Source organism: Sphaerodactylus townsendi, linkage group LG03, assembly GCF_021028975.2.
Source record: "Sphaerodactylus townsendi isolate TG3544 linkage group LG03, MPM_Stown_v2.3, whole genome shotgun sequence".
NCBI classification, from domain to species: domain Eukaryota; kingdom Metazoa; phylum Chordata; class Lepidosauria; order Squamata; family Sphaerodactylidae; genus Sphaerodactylus; species Sphaerodactylus townsendi.
The window spans coordinates 10,852,951-10,874,613 of NC_059427.1; the positions used below are offsets into that span (position 1 = coordinate 10,852,951).

General features: G+C 50.3%; 2 protein-coding genes across 2 annotated transcripts; both read right to left on the reverse strand.

The window, feature by feature from the left end:
* Nucleotides 1-2,908: 2,908 nt before the first annotated feature.
* On the reverse strand, nt 2,909-5,944 carry LOC125428814. The gene is made up of 3 exons (XM_048489487.1): nt 5,802-5,944; nt 4,382-4,477; nt 2,909-3,856 (listed from the first exon to the last, which is right to left on the reverse strand). The coding sequence occupies exons 2-3, from the start codon at nt 4,434-4,436 to the stop codon at nt 3,039-3,041; spliced, it is 873 nt and encodes a 290-aa protein (XP_048345444.1). The 5' UTR covers nt 4,437-4,477; nt 5,802-5,944; the 3' UTR covers nt 2,909-3,038.
* Nucleotides 5,945-12,520: 6,576 nt separating this feature from the next.
* Nucleotides 12,521-21,007, reverse strand: LOC125428838 (myb/SANT-like DNA-binding domain-containing protein 2). Its single transcript, XM_048489529.1, has 3 exons — nt 20,837-21,007; nt 16,244-16,351; nt 12,521-13,257 (listed from the first exon to the last, which is right to left on the reverse strand). The coding sequence occupies exons 2-3, from the start codon at nt 16,299-16,301 to the stop codon at nt 12,596-12,598; spliced, it is 720 nt and encodes a 239-aa protein (XP_048345486.1). The 5' UTR covers nt 16,302-16,351; nt 20,837-21,007; the 3' UTR covers nt 12,521-12,595.
* Nucleotides 21,008-21,663: the final 656 nt, after the last annotated feature.

The following is a 21,663-nucleotide window of genomic DNA, read 5'->3' on the forward strand; positions in this document are numbered from 1 at the left end:
GGGGGGGGGGGGGGTGGGGGGGGGGGGGGGTGGGGGGGGGGGGGGGTGGGGGGGGGGGGGGGTGGGGGGGGGGGGGGGTGGGGGGGGGGGGGGGTGGGGGGGGGGGGGGGTGGGGGGGGGGGGGGGTGGGGGGGGGGGGGGGTGGGGGGGGGGGGGGGTGGGGGGGGGGGGGGGTGGGGGGGGGGGGGGGTGGGGCTGAAGGGGGGGGGGGGGGGGGGGTGGGGGAGGGGGGGGAGGGGGGGGGGCGGGGGGGGGGGTGGGGGGGCGGGGGGGGGGGGGGGGGGGGGGGGGCGCGGGAGGGGGGGGGGGGTGGGGGGGGGGGGGGGGACTCCTATTCAAGTCCCCGTGCCATCCACCGTCTCAGCTTCATCTATGTGGAGCTATAATGCTGGGAAGAACTTAGTGCCAGATCAAATTGGAGAGAAGAGGCGTGTCCACAAGGTCCGTTACTCCAGCGATAGGTCCTCAGCATTGAATTTTTAAAGAAAGAATCCCTTCTGATCTTTCTGAAATGGTTGCCCAAAAAGTGGGAGGAGCTGCTGTGATGCTCAATTTTTCTACCCCATGCATAATTTTATAGACTACAATCATATCCCCCTTAAGACGTCTCCTCTCCGAACTAAAGAGTCCCAAATGCTGCAGCCTCTCCTCATAAGGAAGGTGCTCCAGTCCCTCAATCATCCTTGTTGCCCTTCTCTGCAATTTTTCTATCTCTTCGATATTCTTTTTGAGATGTGGCGACCAGAACTGAACACAGTACTCCAAGTGCGGTCGCACCACTGCTTTATATAAGGGCATGACAATCCTTGCAGTTTTATTATCAACTCCTTTCCTAATTATCCCCAGCATAGAGTTTCCCTTTTTCACAGCTGCCATGCATTGAGTTGACATTCTCATGGAACTATCAACTAAGGGCGTTTCGCCACTCACCATGATCCCCCCTATGCTGTGCGCCCGGGCGTCCCCACGACCCCGCGCTCTGTGCCCAAAAGGCGCCCTTTGCAAGAGCACCAGAGATGCCGCACGCTGAGGGGGCACGACAGCGGCAGCGTTGGGGCAGCTGCACTGTCGCCGCCCCTCTCGTGGGGAGTGCCGGGGGACCACACACTACTCTCCTCGAGTAGCGCGGGGCTTAAGGCAGGGGTGTAGCTAGGGTAAATGGAGCCCGGGGCAAAATCTGAGTTTTGCGCCCCCCCCCCATATGGGCAGCGTCCCTCCCCCACCACGACCAAACAACATTTTTTGCACCAGGTCATCTCAAAGTCACCATCGCATTATAGAACATGCCCCAACACACAAATCTGAACACACCCAGGGCTCCCTAGTTTAAACAACATTGAAAGTGATGCTATTTTTTGAAGGCGGGGAATCCACCCTGAAACAGCATCACTTTTAATGTTGTTTAAACTACAGAGCCCAGATTCTCCTTTTAAATCCACCTTAAGGGGATACTCTGGGCTCCCTAGTTTAAACAACATTGAAAGTGATGCTGTTTCAGGGTAGATTCCCCACCCCAAACAGCATCATTTTCAATGTTGGTTATTGTGGGTTTTCTGGGCTGCGTGGCCGTGGTCTGGTACATCTTGTTACTAATGTTTCACCTGCATTTGTGGCTGGTATTTTCAGAGTTGTATCACAGAGAGAAGTCTATTATACACTGTGTCCAGCCTTCTCTTATAACAGACTTCTCTCTGTGATACACCTCTGAAGATGCCAGCCACAGATGCAGGCAAAACGTTAGGAACAAGATCTACCAGACCATGGCCACACAGCCTGTAAAACTCACAACTACCAGTTGAATCTAGTTTTGAAAGCCTTCAACAATACTTTCAATGTTTTTTTTAATCTAGGGAGCCCAGATTCTCCCTTTAAATCCACTCCAAAGGAGGTGGATTTAAAGAGAGAACCTGGGGAAAATTTGAGGGTGCCTGTCAGGGGAGCAATGTTTAAGCTAACAGTACCAAACTTTTAGGCTATCTTCAGGAGACTCTCCTGATGAAACCACCCAGGTTTAGTGAAGTTTGGTTCAGGAAGCCCAAAGTTATGGACCCTCAAAAGGGTAGCCCCATCTACCATTAGCTCCCATTGGAAACAATGGGGGATGGGGCACCCCTTTTGGGGGTCCATAACTTTGGACCCCCTGAACCAACCTTCACCAAACCTGGGTGGTATCAGCAGGAGACTATCCTTATGATACCACCTAGGTTTAGTGAAGTTTGATTCAGGGCTCAAAATGGTAGCCCCATTTACTATTAGCTCCAATTGGAAACAATGGAGTATGGGGTCACCCCTTTTGGGGGTCCATAACTTTGGACCCCCTGAACCAAACTGCACCAAACTTGGCTGGTATCATCAGGAGAGTCACCTGACAATAGCCTGAAGTTTTGGTGCCGCTAGCCTAAAAACTGCGCCCCCTGCAGGCAGAAAATGGAAAACACCCTGAAAAATAGAAAAAGTCACAAACGAACCTGCAATTTTTGCACCCACCACAAGGGGGCGCCCGGGGAACTTGTCCCCGGATGTCCCCATGGTAGCTACGCCTCTGGCTTAAGGTAAGTGGGGAAAGGTCCTAAGATACGCAAATCCCTTTCCTGGTCTGTGACTGATAGCACTCACCCTTGTAGCGTGTATGTGAAGTTTGGATCTTCTGCCCTATGTGCGTCTCTTTGCTTTTTGCCACATTGAACTGCAGTTACCTTTTCTTTGACCATTTTGCAACATTGAACTGCACTCGCCTTTTCTTAGACCAGTCACCGGAGAGGAATGTGTTCCGGGTGGCATTTTAAAATTCCACATGGGTGATACAGACGCTGCAACTATCTCAAGAGGGATGTATCAGGGCTGAACATGCGTTATGCCACTGCCAGACTGCGGTGTGCTGCATTGCCTGAAGAACACCAAACGGTTGTTTAATATGCAATTAGGGTCAACTTTATTCAACGACAACAGACATGCAAGGGCTCTCCACAAGAAAAGGAGAGGGGATAACAAAACAGTAGGCAATTGACATACTATGCAAGGGAGCTCGCAGTGCTACTTCACAGGTCAAATATTGGTTTCTGCCTGCGTGCCCTACCACTGCCCACCCTCCCCATATTGTGTTCCCCAGCATCCCTGGATGCTGACTGCTCCATTCCCTCCAGGGAACGCTCACGTTTAGCGGGAGGGCCAGTGTTACTCTGGGCCAGCACATGGCTTTTGCGTGTGCTTGCCTTGCCTTCGCAAGACGACTTGTCCCGTGAAGGCGGGCAGAACAAGGGACGTGTGGCCGGTGGCCGGTTCTCCCTGTCAGTCTCATCAGGTATGGAGTTACGTTCCGAGTCGCTGCCATTCGCCTCTGGAGCATCTGGAACTAACAGTGGACATGTTGCTCTCTCTTCTGGTGCTCCAGAAAATAAAAAACGAAGGTCCCTAAATGGATCTTGGACAACCTCTCTGTGGACGCTGGACAAATGGGCTGGCGAGGCTGCCTGGAAAGGTCGCCCTGGTGTGGCAGCGGTGGTCGGCCGAGCCGGCAAATCAATGCTAAGCTCTCCTGCAGCCAGACTCCGCTGCACATGGCCTACCAATGTTTCCAAAATCGTGTTTGAACGCTCCCTCGAGGCAACTCTCTGACTCAACATGTCCACCATGCTCTCTATTACACTGTTTCCCCTATCTATGGCACTCATTAGTGTGTCAAAGCGCCGACGGGACTCCCTCCTTTCCTCCAGCCGTGCCTGTCTGCGCTCCTCACCCTGCTCTACCATAGCACGAGCAAAGTCCGCCAGAACCCCCACACGCCGCAGTCTGGTTCTCTCCCGGGTGGCCCTGCGTTCTGCTGTTCTCGGCTCCTGTGGCTGTCCTTCACAGTGCCCTGGGAGGTGAAACAGAAACCGTGTTAGCAGGGGTCGTCTTAAGATTGTCCTAATGTGACCCCCCAAGGTTGGCGCATTATGCCTCTGGGGGACCATAGCTGTGGACCCTCAAAAGGGAACCCCCCATGTGCATAGGGGAAAAAAATGAAGGATGGGGCACCGCCCCTTGATTGTCTGTACCCTTTGCCCCCCCCCCCCCCCCCCCCCCCCCCCCCGCCACGGGAGCATCCCATACATTTGCCTAAGAATCCTTCTGTGGCATTGAGTTTTCTGCATTGCTGTCAAGGGGACGTTGCAGGCTGGGAGTGGCACATTTCTGAAGGCACAATCTCAAAAAAATCAATTTCTCCATCAGGAGACTGCCCTGATGACACACCCCGGGTTGTGTGCAGTGGTTTTCAGGGGGGGGGGCATTCTTGTGGACCCTCAAAATCGCAGCCCCGCTCTCCTGTTAGCTACCATGTGAAACAGTGGTGGAAAAGGCACCACACGCAAAAGATGCCAAAGATTCAGTCCAACAGTACCTTCGCTATTTGGCGGTGACACGGGCCTGCCTGCATCAGGGACTTGATTTTCCATTCGTCCCTCCACTGGTTCCTCCAAGTCTCCTGGACTAGCACCTGGAAGTGGACAAGAAGACAGTTGGGGAAGATTTCAGTGGGGGGTTTGGATGGTGACTATTTGAGGTTTCGGAGGAATCGAGCAGCCATCGGGCCAGGCATACATGCCCACATCCTTGCCCGCTCACTCTGCTAAATAAACTAAGAACCGTGGCTACGGCTACACTTAATGTGGAGGACAGACCGGGCGTGTTGTTGCCCTGCAGCCTTCCCTGTCAGTCTAATGCTTCACATACCCTGTTTCCCCTAATATAAGACATCCCCGAAAAATAAGACATAGTAGAGGTTTTGCTGAAGTGCGAAATATAAGGCATCCCCCGAAAGTAAGACATAGCAAAGTTTTTGTTTGGAAGCATGCCCGACGAACAGAACACAGGAAAAATAAGACATCCCCTGAAAATAAGACATGGCGCATCTTTGGGAGCAAAAATTAATATAAGACACTGTCTTATATTTGGGGAAACACGGTACCATGCACGGCTGCCTCTTCGGAAAAGGCAATCTGTCCTCTTAATGATGCTTCGTGATCCTCTCCTGCTGTTGGGATGAGAGAGTTAGGTTGGCGTTGCGCGGCTGTCAGAATGCACGGAATCAATCGCTGCACCCCTGTGAAATGGAGATCTGAAGACTGAAAGGACGGGGGAATGGAGACTGGAAGGACAAAGTCAATGAGAGAAGGATGACCTGCATGTGTGCGCATCACCCTGGTGCACGGCTCCGTGGCCATCACATTGATGGGTGCTCCTGTTGAACGGGGAGTCACCAGGGTACAGTGTGCCATGTGCCTTTTGCTATAAAAACTCTCCCTGCTGTCCACACGCCCATGCGTGCCTGAGGTTTTCATAACGCTGCATACATGGCTGGGGAGGGGGAATAGTTGTAATTGCACAAGATCTCCAGGTCTGAGCCGGAGATTGGCAATCCTAACGAGGGATAAGGCTGTCTTACCAGGAAGGAAAACAACCGAAAAGTGTGTGTGGGGGGGAGGGTTGAGCATTGGGAGAACCCCTCTCTGGCCCAAGAGAGGGGGGGCGGGGGCGGGAAATCTACAAAACAGGGGCTGAATGGCGCCCCCGGACTGGGACTGAGGCTTTTCTGCAAGATTTAGGCCACTTTCTGCTGATTTATGATGGTCAATGGGAAGCGTGCAGAATAATTGAGCAAAATTCACAGTGGGCAACCCCCCCACCCCCCCAGGTAGTTCAGAGATTACGCATTGCTCTGCCCTCTCCAGTTGCAAATATGAGCCTTCGGTTCATGCACCATTCCTCCTCTCCCCGGCCCCTCTCTTGCCCCGAAGCTCTCCAAAATATCATAAACGCACCGTTTCCGCGCACGCCCCAATTCCAAATTCTTCCTCCGACCTGGGGAAAAGAAGCAGAGGGCAGCGACCCCAACTTCCCGCGTAGGAAAAATGAGGCGCGACTTGCAAACGCGGAGCTCCGCTAACCCTGCCCTCTATGGGAACCGAACGCACAAACACGCTCTTCCCCGTTGCAAGGGCTTCTGGGAACTGTAATTCGCAGCAACCAGAGCAGAAGTCTGCAACGAAGAGAATGTTTTTCCCCCCATCATCTGCTGGCTATTTTTGTGCCCCTTCCATATTTCTCAAGTTGCAGAAATTCTCACCTATCTGGTTTTTCTCTCCACACGCTTTAATATTTAGGACCCGACTTAAAGATGCAGATCAATACAGAGGAGAGGGAGGGAGGAAGCACTGAATTCTATTTTAAAAATATTTGAAATATTTGGAAGCCTACTTAAAAAGATCCAGCAATCCAGAGGGGTAGGGGAGGAAGGGAGGGAGAAGAGAGAGAGAACAACTTATATTTTAAAAATGAGGCTAGAGTAACTACATGTCCTTTGCTTTTCAGAAGAATAGCAGTTCTTCACTGGATCAAATCAAAGATCTGTCACGTCCAACATCCCACAGTGGTCAACCCCATGCTTCTTGGCACCACATAGTTGCCCCCAGTATTCAGGGGTAGACAGCATCTGAACATGGCGGCTCTGTTTAGCCATCACATTGTAAGCAGTTCATTTCAATAAAACAAAACAACACATTCTTGTTTTGATTAAACTTCGAAATGATTCTTTTCTTTTGTCTTATATTTATTTATTTTACCTGTTCAATTTCGTGAGGAACAGTTCTGCAGATAGATGTGTTCCTTCCTACGTTTTCTCTAGGGGCTTCCAGCAGTTTGTAGATTGGTTGCCGCCCTTCTTTTACATACCCTGAAGAGGATTTCTTCATGTTTTGCAACAACCCCCGGAACCTCCAAACAAAAAGGACAATGAACTCAAACAAAAGGGTGCTGGATTCTTTATTGTGATGCAACACCCCCTGAAGATCGGACAGCCAGCAGTTAACCCTGCTTTGTTTTGATGTTTTAACAACAACAACAACATGCCTTTATTGGCATACATTGTTTTGATGTAATTCCACCTAACGGCTGTGGCGGGACCCCCAGGCACTGGGAACAGCCCTCCACAAGCCCTTCTCCTTCCAAACTCCCTAAGCACCCAAGACAAGGGTGCGGGTTCCTGAACGTGTAACGAAGTGCCATGGCAGCGTGATTTCACTGAATTCCTCGCCGCTTTTCATTCATTGCTTTCTAAAGTACTCCGTATTGTGTTTTAAGTTGTTTTTACTTGTTCTCAACTACTCTGTCTCCTTTGCTTTGATTGCCCTGCTTTGTTGCAACACTTGTTGGGGTTAGGTGCTCTTTTGTGTTGGTCACTTCCATGTCACTACTTGATGGCGGGGCTGTCATTGTTAAACCGCTCTCTCTCCTTTCTCCTGAAGAGGAGTGGTTTCATTCATTTTTAAAAAGGTACTAACATATCTGACCTGAATAAATCTCAAAGCTGGGCTGGGCAAGTATTTGGATGAGAGACCTCCAAGGAACACGAGGGTCATGATGCAAGTGTAACCCGTGCCATTTTAGTATTTTTTGGCTTTGCTGGATCTTACGGCCCAGGGGATAAAAGCTCAGAGCATGTGCAGTTGGTAAGCTTGCTTACTTATGATATGAATATGCTAAGCTTATGTTTTAAGCCATTGTATTTAATCATATAAGTTATATGAGTGTAATTCACGGGGCACCAAGCACTTCAAAAACTTACTTTCGTTGGAAGAAACAAAACTCATAGAGCAGTGATGGCGAACCTATAGCACTGGTGCCAGAGGTGGCACTCGGAGCCCTCTCTGTGGGCACACACAGAGTTCGTCATGTGGGGGGCAGAAAATCACCCCCCCACACACACACACACACATCTAGGCTGGCCTGGGCCACTGAGCACGATGTGTGAGCACTGGGGTGAGCAGGGAGGACCTGGCTGGCGGGCCTGGTACCTGTGCTCCAGGTGGCTGCTGCCCGAGGGGGGGGGGGGCGCAGAGGAGGCAGAGATGCTAGAGAGGCACAGAGTGGTGCACGCAGGACTTGCTGGAGGCTAGAGCAGGCTGGCCCCTGCTCGAGCGGGTGGGGTGGAGGAGGAGGGAGCCAACCGTTTTTTTCTAAACTAAAACCTCAGCATTCCGGTTAAATTGCCGTGTTGGCACTTTGCAATAAATAAGTGGGGTTTGGGTTGGAATTTGGGCACTCGGTCTCAAAAAGGTTCGCCATCACTGTCATAGAGCAGCCTGACACTGAGCTTTGATTTGGGAAAACAGGGCCCCACCAAGGAGATAAGGAATTAGCAGAAGCTCACAAATACAGATTAAGGTAAAATAGAAACCAGTAGTTGTTATAGAAACCTTTTACGCAAGGTGTTTTTGACTTAAGTTTCACCGAATATGGGAATGGGGAAGGTGTGGTAAAAGGTGGGATGAGATGACCAGGTCTGTATGTCTTCTTGACTCAAACCAATGGTCAGAAGACAAGGAGGGATGTTTGTAAGAGGGTATCAATTATGTTACGCAAGCAACAGCCCCTTGAACCTCCTCCCTGTTGCTAACAGAGGAGAGTTCCCTCTTCTGCGCAGAATTGAAAGAAAACAATAAATCTCTGAACACTGAAGAAGCTTTTGGATGGTTATTTTTGTAACCGGTCAGAGCTTTTGCTCTGTGGACAGGGCCTTTGCCCTTGTGCCTATCACTTATTACCAACTGCAAGAGCCCCACCCTCCTGAATTGATCTAGCCTGCAGCAGGAGAAGGAAGGCCTACCGCTTAATTGAGGGGATGACTTATTTTTTTACAGGCCCAAATTGAGGGAAGACCTGCAGCAGCTACATCAGATGCAGAAGGCCAGATGAGAGAAAGAAGCCCCGCTTGATTGATAGTTTGGACTTTATTGCTATTCTTTTATTACTGGACACTATTAGTGGTGGTAGCTGTTCTGAGTGCTTTTTCTTTAAAAAGCACTGAAGATTTTGTACAATTGAGTTGTGCTGTGTATATATACTCACGATATATTCACTATTATTTATCCTTAAATGATAGAAAGTTGTGTTAAGATTTAAAGTGTGTTAATTTGTTCAAGCAATTTCATATTTGTTTGTTAAGCCCCAGGGTGCTGACATATATTATTTCCTAAGTCTCCAATGGAGATTGATGTGGCCAAGGATAAGTAGGCTACACAAGCAATGGCAAACCACCCCAACTGCCTTGTTTTGAAAACCTAAGGTAGCTGCACACCAACGTCAGAGACATGACTTTTCCCAAAAATCTTCCCCTGGATGTCTTTCTGTAGCCAGCTTCCTAAGGTCACTTGGGAACCCTTTCAACCTGTCACACCTGTTCCTAAGGTCATTTGGGAACCCTTTCAACCTGTCACACCTGTTCCCAACCAATGCGGGACAATCTGTAATGGCTACTAGCAACAGTCAATGTGTGTTCTCTCTCAAGGATGAAGAAAAGCCTATGACTGCAGTGTTCATCTGTTTGATTCTGAATTTGCTTGAACCAATACCTCCCCCTTTCCCTTCCAGTCAGAGACCTCAAAAGACGCTTCTCCCAGCTGGAGCAGCTCACCAGGAGAAATTCAAGGGACATTCGGCAGTTGATGGGCATGTGTGCAGCGCGACGTCCGGATGAGGGTGTGCCACCAGAACGAGGCCATCCTTAAAAACATTTTGAGATCTTTCTTGGGGATGTTGGGGACGTTCTTTGGGGATGCGGGGAGGGATGTTGGGGTGTTCTACGGCTTTGGGGTTAGTGTTGTTATTTATGTGTTTGAATTTCTAAATACAGTTGCATTTATTTTCTAAACCTGTTCCTTGTTTTTTGAAAGGGAGGGGGGTTGTGGGTCCTACCAGCCCCATCACACTCATCATCACAAAGTGGACACACTTTAAAACCTGTCAGTCAATCCAGCACATGTAATTGTGACTGCATCACTGAGTTACAATCAATTGTACTTAATTCACAGGTGAATGATGCAGCAGGAGAGTTATGGCGAACCCTCATCCCAAGTTAAAATGTCAGCCAAGTAGGATACAAGACGTGGGTAACTCCCTCTGTGTGGCATTCCCAGCATCCTCCCCACCGTGCGCTAGCAATGGCCTTCCCTGGCAGAGGTTTCAGAGCTCTCTTTTGGAGCAGCAGTGGCGTAGGAGGTTAAGAGCTCGTGTATCTAATCTGGAGGAACCGGGTTCGATTCCCAGCTCTGCCGCCTGAGCTGTGGAGGCTTATCTGGGGAATTCAGATTAGCCTGTGCAGTCCTACACACGCCAGCTGGGTGACCTTGGGCTAGTCACAGCTTCTCGGAGCTCTCTCAGCCCCACCTCCCTCACAGGGTGTTTGTGGTGAGGGGGGAAGGGCAAGGAGATTGTCAGCCCCTTTGAGTCTCCTGCAGGAGAGAAAGGGGGGATATAAATCCAAACTCTTCTTCTTCTTCTTCTTTTGCTCACAGCCCATTACACGGGGCCCCTCTCTCCAACCACCCATCTTTGCTCCCGTAGTGCTCTCCCAGAGACTGTTTCAATCATCAGGCCGCACTAACAGTGCAGAAATCTTTTTTAAAAGCTGTGCTTCAAAACCATCCAAAACTTTATTAACGTCAACATTTTCAAACCATGTGTCCAAAAGACGTGTGGGCAGCTGTTAACTGGCAACTCGAACCAGTGACCTGTCACAAGGGCGTCCTAAGCACCGCTACAAGTCAAGCACGTGTTTGGCTTTTCGTACCCTCCTCGCCCGCCCCTGCCCCACAGAGCTCTCCTCGGCCCCCTGCACTGCTGTCTGTCCCCAGCCCCCGGAGCCACACCTGCGTTTTGCTGGAGGGGCATGGTTGCAAGGCTGCAAAACACCACTCGTTTGGGTGCTCACTGAGGTCACTGGGGGTCGAGACTCAAGCGGAGCTGGGCATGGCTGTGACCTGGGCCCTGCCAGTGGGGCATCACGGTTTTGGGCCTGTGGTGACACGGTTTCCTGGTTCTCCACAACTTGCTCATCCGAACAGGCAAGGGGGACTGATGGCGCAGTGCCGGAGGGCTGGGGAGTATCTTCAGCAAGCTCTGGCTGAGTTCCTGGCAACAGCAAGGGAACATCTGCGGACTGGGCTTGGGTATCGGGTTGTGCTTTCTGCCCTGAGGATGCTGGCAATGTTACCAAGTCAGGTCGCGGTGTGGAAGGTGTGATGCCCAACTCACCCCCACCCCCACGGCCCTGTTCGCCAGCAGCCAACCTCTGCTCCAGAATGCCGACGAGCCTCTCCAATATCGAGTTCCCCCGATCGATGGCCCCTATGACTGAGGACAATTGCTTCGCGCAGGAAGCGAATGCCTCTCTGGACTGCTCCGCCTCCCGTCTTCTTTGTTTCGCCTCGGCCTCGCCTTGCTCCACCATTTCACGTGCGAAGTCTGCTAAAACACCCACTCTGCGTATCCTTCGCTTCTCCAGCAGAGCCCGGCGTTCCGGGGATGTCTCCACACGAGGCTGGCCGCATTGTTGATCTGTGAATTGTAGAACAGACCGAGAATGGGTTACTTATGTCTCCACGAAACATCTTGCATTGTCAATTAATCCACACCTGCATGTTATGAGGGTGGGCATTAATTAAGAACATAAGAACATAAGAACAAGCCAGCTGGATGAGACCAGAGTCCATCTAGTCCAGCTCTCTGCGACTTGCAGTGGCCCACCAGGTGCCATTGGGAGCTCACATGTAGGATGTGAAAGCAATGGCCTTCTGCGGCTGCTGCTCCTGAGCACCTGGTCTGTTAAGGCATTTGCAATCTCAGATCAAAGAGGATCAAGATTGGTAGCCATAAATCGACTTCTCCTCCATCAATCTGTCCAAGCCCCTTTTAAAGCTATCCAGGTTAGTGGCCATCACCACCTCCTGTGGCAGCATATTCCAAACACCAATCACACGTTGCGTGAAGAAGTGTTTCCTTTTATTAGTCCTAATTCTTCCCCCCAGCATTTTCAATGGATGCCCCCTGGTTCTAGTATTGTGAGAAAGAGAGAACAATTTCTCTCTGTCAACATTTTCTACCCCATGCATAATTGTATAGACTTCAATCATATCCCCCCTCAGACATTTCCTCTCCAAACTAAAGAGTCACAAACGCTGCAGCCTCTCCTCATAAGGAAGGTGCTCCAGTCCCTCAATCATCCTCGTTGCCCTTCTCTGCACTTTTTGGGGGGGGGGTGGGGGGGGGGGGGGGTGGGGGGGGGGGGGGGTGGGGGGGGGGGGGGGTGGGGGGGGGGGGGGGTGGGGGGGGGGGGGGGTGGGGGGGGGGGGGGGTGGGGGGGGGGGGGGGTGGGGGGGGGGGGGGGTGGGGGGGGGGGGGGGTGGGGGGGGGGGGGGGTGGGGGGGGGGGGGGGTGGGGGGGGGGGGGGGTGGGGGGGGGGGGGGGTGGGGGGGGGGGGGGGTGGGGGGGGGGGGGGGTGGGGGGGGGGGGGGGTGGGGGGGGGGGGGGGTGGGGGGGGGGGGGGGTGGGGGGGGGGGGGGGTGGGGGGGGGGGGGGGTGGGGGGGGGGGGGGGTGGGGGGGGGGGGGGGTGGGGGGGGGGGGGGGTGGGGGGGGGGGGGGGTGGGGGGGCAGCCTAGGCCTTCCTCTCCAGAGGCCCCACGCAGATCAGGGAATCATGAGGCTGCCTTGGCCATCCCTCCTTGACCCTTCTCCCCACCACACACCACAGACAGCATGTGTTCTCAGCCCCTCAGCAACTCACACGGCAGGAATTGCGCTGCACACACATGGAGAAGCGCAGGAACCTCCAAGAAAAAGAGATTTGACTTGCTTACCGGAGGCCAGTTGAGACGGACTTGAGGCGCGGATGTCCATCTCATTGATGGTCTCCAATTTGGGGTGAGAGACGGGTGGAGGGTTTGAGGCTGCAGGACCTCTTGTGTTGCCCGCAACACACACCACGGCTCTCGATTGCTCTGGGGGGTTGATGTTTCTGTTGTTACCCACTATAATGTCCAGTTCCTTATAGAAGGGCAGCGTTTTGGGACGGTTCCCTGAAATCTTGTTATGCTGCACAACACGTTTAAAGTCCCTCTTCAGTGACTTCGCCTTTGTGCGGCACTCAATGGCAGTCCTGCTGTGACCCCTTTTACTCATTTCGGCAGCCACCTTTTCAAACACATCCATGTTTCTGTAGCTGCTCTTCAGGGTCCTCTGCACCTCCTCCTTTCCCCATATCCCAATGAGGTCCCTAGTTTCGTCGTGTTGCCACGCGACACCTCTCCCAGGCCCTTTGCTGTAGCTCCCCCCTAAGAATCCAGCAGCGGTGGCAGATGCATGCATTCCAGCCATTGCAAAACCAGTCGCTGTTTCGCACAGCCCGCTGCGCTCCGATTGGCTGGAAGGCTCTGCGTCACTCCCTACAACGGGAAAATAGATACGGTGGGAAAATAAAAATGGCGGAAAAATAAATCTACATTCAACCCCCGAACCTCCCCACCGATCTGGCTTCGGCGAGTGTTTTTTAAAAAGGTGCACATTCATGCAGGTTCTTTAAAAATGCATGATAAGGGGGAGAAGGATGACCTAGAAGTAGGGGTCATAAATGACCTGGAAGTAGGGGTGGGTAGCGTGGTGGCCAAGTTTGCAGATGATACCAAATTATGTAGGGTGGTGAGAACCACAAAGGATTGCGAAGAGCTCCAAGCGGACCTTGATAAATTAGGTGAGTGGGCTCAGATATGGCAAATGCAGTTCAATGTAGCAAAATGTAAAGTGATGCACATAGGGGCAAAAAATCCAAACTTCACATACACGCTACAGGGGTCAGTGCTATCAGTCACAGACCAGGAAAGGGATTTAGGCGTCTTAGTTGATAGTTCCATGGGAATGTCAACTCAATGCATGGCAGCTGTAAAAAAGGCAAACTCTATGCTGGGGATCATTAGAAAAGGAATTGATAATAAAACTGCAAAGATTGTCATGCCCTTATATAAACAGTGGTGCGACCGCACTTGGAGTACTGTGTCCAGTTCTGGTCGCCGCATCTCAAAAAGGATATTGAGGAGATAGAAAAAGTGCAGAGAAGGGCAACAAGGATGATTGAGGGACTGGAGCACCTTCCTTATGAGGAGAGGCTGCAGCGTTTGGGACTCTTTAGTTTGGAGAGGAGGCGGCTGAGGGGGGATATGATTGAAGTCTACAAAATTATGCATGGGGTAGAAAATGTTGACAGAGAGAGAGAATTTTTTCTCTCTTTCTCACAATACTAGAACCAGGGGGCATACATTGAAAATGCTGGGGGGAAGAATTAGGACTAATAAAAGGAAACACTTCTTCACGCAACGTGTGATTGGTGTTTGGAATATGCTGCCACAGGAGGTGGTGATGGCCACTAACCTGGATAGCTTTAAAAGGGGCTGGATAGCTTGGACAGATTTATGGAGAAGTCGATCTATGGCTACCAATCTTGATCCTCCTTGATCTGAGATTGCAAATGCCTTAACAGACCAGGTGATCAGGAGCAGCAGCCGCAGAAGGCCATTGCTTTCACATCCTACATGTGAGCTCCCAATGGCACCTGGTGGGCCACTGCAAGTCGCAGAGAGCTGGACTAGATGGACTCTGGTCTCATCCAGCTGGCTTGTTCTTATGTTCTTAAGGAGTGCCAAAACCGGGATGAATCTGTGTTCGGTGGTTAACCAGTGGGGAGTTCTTGCTGAAACATTGATATTCCGCGTGAGTATCACACGATTAATTGACTGTGGGGATTATGCCCTTGTGGGGTTGTTCTGAATTTGGAAAAACACATATAATATCATTCCAGAGGAGGAAAACCAAAAGCAGGAAAGGTTCATTCTGGGAGAATCAAAAGAGTTTGAAATCATCGAAAAAGGGAAGGCCTTCTTGCTAGTTTCTTGGGAAACATTTCATGGGAGACATTTCCATGTTGACACTTCGGTCCACTAGACTGTCCACTACTCTATGTCCTCTCCTCTCTCAACCACTGAATCTGTGTTCTTTCCTCCGTATGTTGGAGAAATGTGGAATTGAAATTTTCCCCTCTTTCTCACAATACTAGAACCAGGGGGCATCCATTGAAAATACTGCGGAGAAGAATTAGCACTAATAAAAGGAAACATTTCTTCACACAACGCGTGATTGGTGTTTGGAATATGCTGCCACAGGAGGGGGTGATGGCCACTAACCTGGATAGTTTTAAAAGGGGCTTGGACAGATTTACAGAGAAGAAGTCGATCTATGGCTACCAATCTTGATCCTCCTTGATCTCAGATTGCAAATGCCTTAGCAGACCAGGTGCTCAGGAGCAGCAGCAGGTCATTGCTTTCACCTCCTGCATGTGAGCTCCCAAAGGCATCTGGTGGGCCAATGCGAGTAGCAGAGTGCTGGACTAGATGGACTCTGGTCTGATCCAGCAAGGCTCAATCTTATGTTCTTATGAGGAAAACCAACAGCACCAGAGATCTATCCTGGGAGAATTAAAATAGGCTGAGATCATCAAGGAGGGGGTGGCCTTCCTGCATGGGAGTCCACCCCCTTTCATGGGAGAAGATTCTGTCCTGACACATGTATCATGTGATTCTTTCTGTTCAGAAGATTGCCCATTAGCAACCTCTCTTCCTCCCTCAGACCCTGAATCTGTGTTCTTTCCTCTGTATGTTGGGAGAAATGTGGAACTGAAATGGAAGGACTACCCAACAACGGACTTGTCAATGGACTCAGGGGCAGCTCTGCCTCAGAAAACCAGACTTTCAATGGCTGTTTCTTGGAGTTTTTCTACATTTACTGAATATCTAATTTGGCACGCAGTTGGCTACTCTTCTGGGGGTTTCACTGTCAAGAAGCGCCACAGGGGGAACAGGATATCGTTTACACCCAGAGGTGGGATCCAGCAGGTTCTCACAGGTTCCCGAGAGTAGGTTACTAATTATTTGTGTGTGCCGAGAGGGGGTTACTAATTGGTGATTTTGCCACGTGATTTTTGCCTTAGTTACACCCCTCCTCTCAGCAGCAGCACGCAGAACTTGAAGCAGTCTAGCAGGAGGTGACCCGGCGTGCGTGGCAGCCTGCGCCTGCGTGCATTCGTTTCCTGCCCAGGGACCGGCGCAGCGGCTGCGTCCTTGCCACAGCCCCGCCCAGGAATGCCCCCCCCTGGAATGCCTGGCCATGCCCCCACCGTGCCCCGCCCAGCCCCATTGGCGCTACGCCACAGTTTGAATCCCACCACCATGGGAACCTGTTACTAACATTTTTGGATCCCACCACTGTTTACACCTATTGTATCTCTGATAAGACCAAATGGGAGCACATGGAGTTCTGACAGGAAAAAAATACTGCAAAATAAACTTACTCCCCCCTTTCCCTATATGGCTGTCTCCCCCTTACCTGACAAGGGGACACCAGAACAGCCGCCTGATTCTTCAGTGCCCTGGAGGAACCACATTTCTTTCTGATGGTGCTGCAAATCAAGGAGGGGTCCAGGAGGCCAAAGTCCTTCAAAGGGAACAGAAGACAGCATGAAGGGATTTAGACTGTCCAAGAGTTGAAGCAGGCAGTTGCTGGTCTGATACTTAGATTGCCTATTGTTGTGTCGAGACTATACCTAGATTTTAGGGGATCTACAAGATCTTTGCTTCCAGCTTGATGCAGGCGTAATCATTACTAGGGGAAAAAAATCCAGACTAGTAGCTTTTAAAAAAAAAAAGTGAGGAAAATAAGAACATAAGAACATAAGAACTAGCCTGCTGGATCAGACCAGAGTCCATCTAGTCCAGCTCTCTGCTACTCGCAGTGGCCCACCAGGTGCCTTTGGGAGCTCACATGCAGGATGTGAAAGCAATGGCCTTCTGCTGCTGCTGCTCCTCCCGAGCACCTGGACTGTTAAGGCATTTGCAATCTCAGACCAAAGAAGATCAAGATTGGTAGCCATAAATCGACTTCTCCTCCATAAATCTGTCCAAGCCCTTTTTAAAGCTATCCAGGTTAGTGGCCATCACCACCTCCTGTGGCAGCATATTCCAGACACCAATCACACGTTGCGTGAAGAAGTGTTTCCTTTTATTAGTCCTAATTCTTCCCCCCAGCATTTTCAATGAATGCCCCCTGGTTCTAGTATTGTGAGAAAGAGAGAAATGTAAACCATTAGACAGTAGTTGTGAAATGTTAGGTCTTAAACAGTGCATGCTTAAGGAAAACTTTCAACTGGGGAGGTTTATATGAAATATAAACACAGCACTGTGCAGCAACTTGCTTACCCGCTAGACCCAGCAAATACTATTAAGGACATCTATTCAAAATGCTATTCAAGGCTACTCAATTGGGCTTTTTTTCCTAGAAAGGTGTTCTTTGGCATCCACTGTGTAATGCCTCAGTGTACTTGGCTCCCAAATCAGAGAAATTTCAGCAGTGGACTGATGTCTTGTGACTCCCTGTGTTTTTTTCCAATTCTGAAGAGTATTCCACCAGTCTTATATAACCTGGGAAAATCAGAGAGGTGCCATCTTGGAACAATGTTCCAAGCAGTACAGATTCAGAAAATGTACCTGACCAGAGGCCTCTTGGGTCCAATTTCCTCAAAACCTGCATGGAACTAATCAGGGGTAGGGAACCTTTAACACTCAAAGAGCCATTTAGACCCATTTTCCACGGGGAAAGAAAACACTTGGAGCCGCAAATAATTTTTGACATTTAAAATAAAGATAACACTGTATATATAGGATTTTTTTTAACCTTTTACTCCGCTCATTCTGAGAAGCGCATGGATGCGCCTGCCCTGCCACTGCCACAGAGCCGAGGGCAAGGATGAAGCAGTGACTCGGCCCACCGGCCACTGGGAAAGAAACCCACCCAGCTCCAATGGGAAGTAGTGAGAGAAAGCCATAGCCCTTGTGTCGACAGTGGGCAGTTAGTGCGGCAGCAAAGGCGGTGCAAGGATAGAGACGGCTGACTCAGCTACAGTGGAGCCACAGTGCAAGGGCAGAAGAGCCGCATGCGGCTCTCGAGCCGCAGGTTCCCTACCCCTGAACTAAATGAAAGCTGACACAAACTAACTGTTTTTGTACCTACAGTTACATTGTTTAACAGTTTCACTATAAATACAAATACACCCTGTGCAACGGATCAACTACAAGCCTCCTCCCATTAAAGATTCAAATCTGCTGCATTTCTGCTGGAATTTTTGACTTTAATTCTTAACCTGTGTGAAGTGATTTGGCCTCGCAGAAACAGTGAGTGTATGCAACGGACAGCCAACATAGTGTAGAATTTGGCAGACCCAAGAATCTACATCCTGCCATGGAAACTCGCTGGACAACTTTGGGCCTATACCACCATTTTATAACATTTTATGATGGGAGAATTTCATATAGGGAAAAAAAGATTTGAAAAAGTTATAGAAAGGAAGGGACAAGATGAACAAACAAGCAATGGTTGTGTTCAAAATTTGGAGGATACTGTCATTGTTGAAATCCATGACATGGCTGATCTTAACATTTCCAAAATCCTGGGGCAATTTTACCAAATGTTTTAATTGAGTTTGGGCCCCACACCAGCCAAAATGGGGATTACTGAAAATGTTAAGAATGCAAATACCAAAAAGACAGACTAGTAACACATTTTTACAAAATGATTTGGTAATCCTAAACTGATGAAGTTCCATTCATTCGACAAAAGTGAGACAAAAGGTTCCTCCTGGCCTTTTCCGCACACACAAAATAATGCGTTTTCAAACCACTTTCACAACTGTTTGCAAGTGGATTTTGCTATTCCGCACAGCTTCAAAGAGCACTGAAAGCAGTTTGAAAGTGCATTATTCTGCATGTGCGGAATGATTGATTTTTGGGAACAGAAACATTTAGGGATGTATAAAAGTAGAAAGGGAAATAACAGAGGGTGATATAGCATGTGTATTATAAATATTGTTTGGACTGGATGGTCAATGGCAAAGAACACAGCTAAACTTAGGCTCATTCCGCACATACAGAATAATGCACTTTCAAACTGCTTTCAGTGCTCTTTGAAGCTGTGCAGAATGGCAAAATCCACTTGCAAACAGTTGTGAAAGTGGTTTGAAAACGCATTATTTTGCATGTGCGGAAGGAGCCTTAGTCTCGGAAGGGCCTCTTTCGTTAGCATGTGCCTCCACACAAAACATATTTTTGGCTGTTGAAAAGTAACAGCCGAAGAAGCGGATTCCAACGTAGCCTTCCTGAGGAAGGTTCTGTGTTGAGGAAACTCTTGACTTGGACATCCCATCAGTGTTACACCCCACTGTAGGTTTTTACCACAGACAGGTTGAGGACTGGGGACAGGGTTGGCAACTCTGAGTTGGCAACTTCCTGGAGTTTTAAGGGGGGGGGTTAGGAAAGGGATCTAAGTTGTAACTGCAGGAGATCACACCCCCACACCTGGAGACCTGGGGCTTTCCCCACTCACCTTCTGCTGCGCGCTGCTCTCGCGCTCCCTCAGTGCGTGTCATTTCTGGTGCGCTCTCGGGGTTCCCCATGACCCCGCGCTCTCTGTGCGGGGTCATCAAAAGGTGCTGTTTCTTCAGCGCCAGGAATGACGCGCGCTGAGGTGGTGCAAGAGCAGCAGCATCGGGGCGGCTGCGTGGTTGCCGCCCTTGCAAGTGGGGAGCGCCGCTGGACCCCGCGCTACTTTCTCTGAGTAGCGCGCAGCAGAAGGTAAGTGGGGAAAAACCCCTGGTGATCTCCTGAACTTTTGGAGAATTTCTGGTTGTAAACTCAAATAATGAGAACATATTGAGGGGCCTGAGAAGGCATTACTGGAGGTTAACTAGCCCCACCTTTTGTGTTTATTTGGAAACAGCAACTGATGAAATGCTCTCTTGCACATTCGTGTACTTATTTCAAAATGGATTATAAATGTATGAAATTCTGTATATCATACTGTGTAAACTATTCTTTATGAAATTGGTTCTGGTGGGTTTTCCGGGCTGTGTGGCCGTGGTCTGGTGGATCTCGTTCCAAACGTTTCGCCTGCATCTGTGGCTGGCATCTTCAGAGGTGTATCACAGAGGGAAGTCTGTTACACACTAGAAATACTATAAACCAGTGTGTAACAGACTTCCCTCTGTGATACACCTCTGAAGATGCCAGCCACAGATGCAGGCGAAACGTTAGGAACAAGATCCACCAGACCACGAAAGCCACACAGCCCGGAAAACCCACCAGAACCAGTTGAATCCGGCCGTGAAAGCCTTCAACTTTATATTGTGGTCTAAGCCACTGGATACAGACTGTATTATTGCCCACCTGGAGGTGGGCAACTCTACCTGGAAACCCACCACCTGAGAAGCTGAGATGGAAGTGAGCCAAACAGTAGACAAGCGAGGCGGCAAAGGCTGCTTGCACTTCTCAGGGACAAAAAGAACACCAAAGGGGAGGGTGTGTGTGTGTTTAGCACTGAGAGATTCCCTCTGGCTCAAGAGGGGAACTCTCAAGGCAACGGGGCTGAGCCGCACTCCAGTTGTGGGAACATTTGTGAGGGCTCAGTGGGGTACAGGAGAGGGAGCAGTAGATCTCCTCTAGAGATTGGCAACCCTAACTGGGAATCCATCCAGATGAGAAGCAGAGACGGGGGGGGGGGGAGGAAGAAAGGGAGGCGCAGAAGGCAGGATAGGCTGGCTGCAATGATCAGGAACGGGGAAAAGCAAAAAAGGGAATATGCAAACTTGGAGAAAGGGGAATATTGGGACTTGGGAGCAATCTCTGCTCTCTTCTCTTCTGGAGTGTAACGCATTCTGAGTTATCTACTGTGACCGCACAGGGAAATTGCAAAATAAATCAAGGAAACACCTGGTGTGGAGCGATCACTCCCCGCCTGGTGCTTCGGGGATCTTTCCCTGGAAGCTTCTGTCGCTCTCTCCTGACCCCTCCAAGCAGCTCCCTGCATTCATTCCCCATTCTTCCCCGCCCCCTCCCCCGTGCCCGCCATCTCCTCCAGGAATCCCCACTGTACCTTTCCTGCAACCGCCCAAAAGCCAAATTCTTCCCCCAATCTGGGGAAAGGGCTCCAGCCGAGAGTGTTTCAAACGTCCCTCCTAGGAAAAACGAGGGACGGCTTCAAACCACGCGTCTGCACTTTCCTGCCCTCTCCAGGAGTCATCCGAACACCAAGAAACACACCCCGTTCCACCCTCCCTCTCCCTCCTCTCGCAAGGGCTTTTGGGAACTGTAGTTCACCGCAACGAGAAGAAAAGGCAGCAATGAAACAAAAAGTATCTGCTCGTTTTAGAGTCTTTTCTGACGCTACTTTGTAGACTCTCTGCTTCCAGAAATACCCAGGTGGCTGGTCTTTCAAGATCACCTCTTAAAGGTTCAGGAGCCTTCTTAAAGATTTAGGGGAAGGGAAGTTTTTTGGGGGGAGGCACTGAACTCTCTTTGTAAACTGAGGATCGGGTTACAAGCCTCATCATATCTTTCAGAAGAATTAGCAGAGCTCCAGTGGATCAAACCGAATGCTTGCCTCATACACCTATTATACCACAATGAAGTGTTTTAGTAAATGGATAGGGATTGTGGACTAAGATTTTGTGTATAGAGGAGGAGGAGGAGGAGGAGGAGGAGAAGAAGAAGAAGAGGAGGAGGAGGAGGAGGAGGAGGAGGAGTTTGGATTTATATCCCCCTTTCTCTCCTGCAGCAGACTCAAAGGGGCTTACAGTCCCCTTGCTCTTCTCCCCCATCACAACAAACACCCTGTGAGGTAGGTGGGGCTGAGAGAGCTCCGAGAAGCTGTGACTAGCCCAAGGTCACCCAGCTGGCATGTGTGGGAGTGCACAGGCTAAT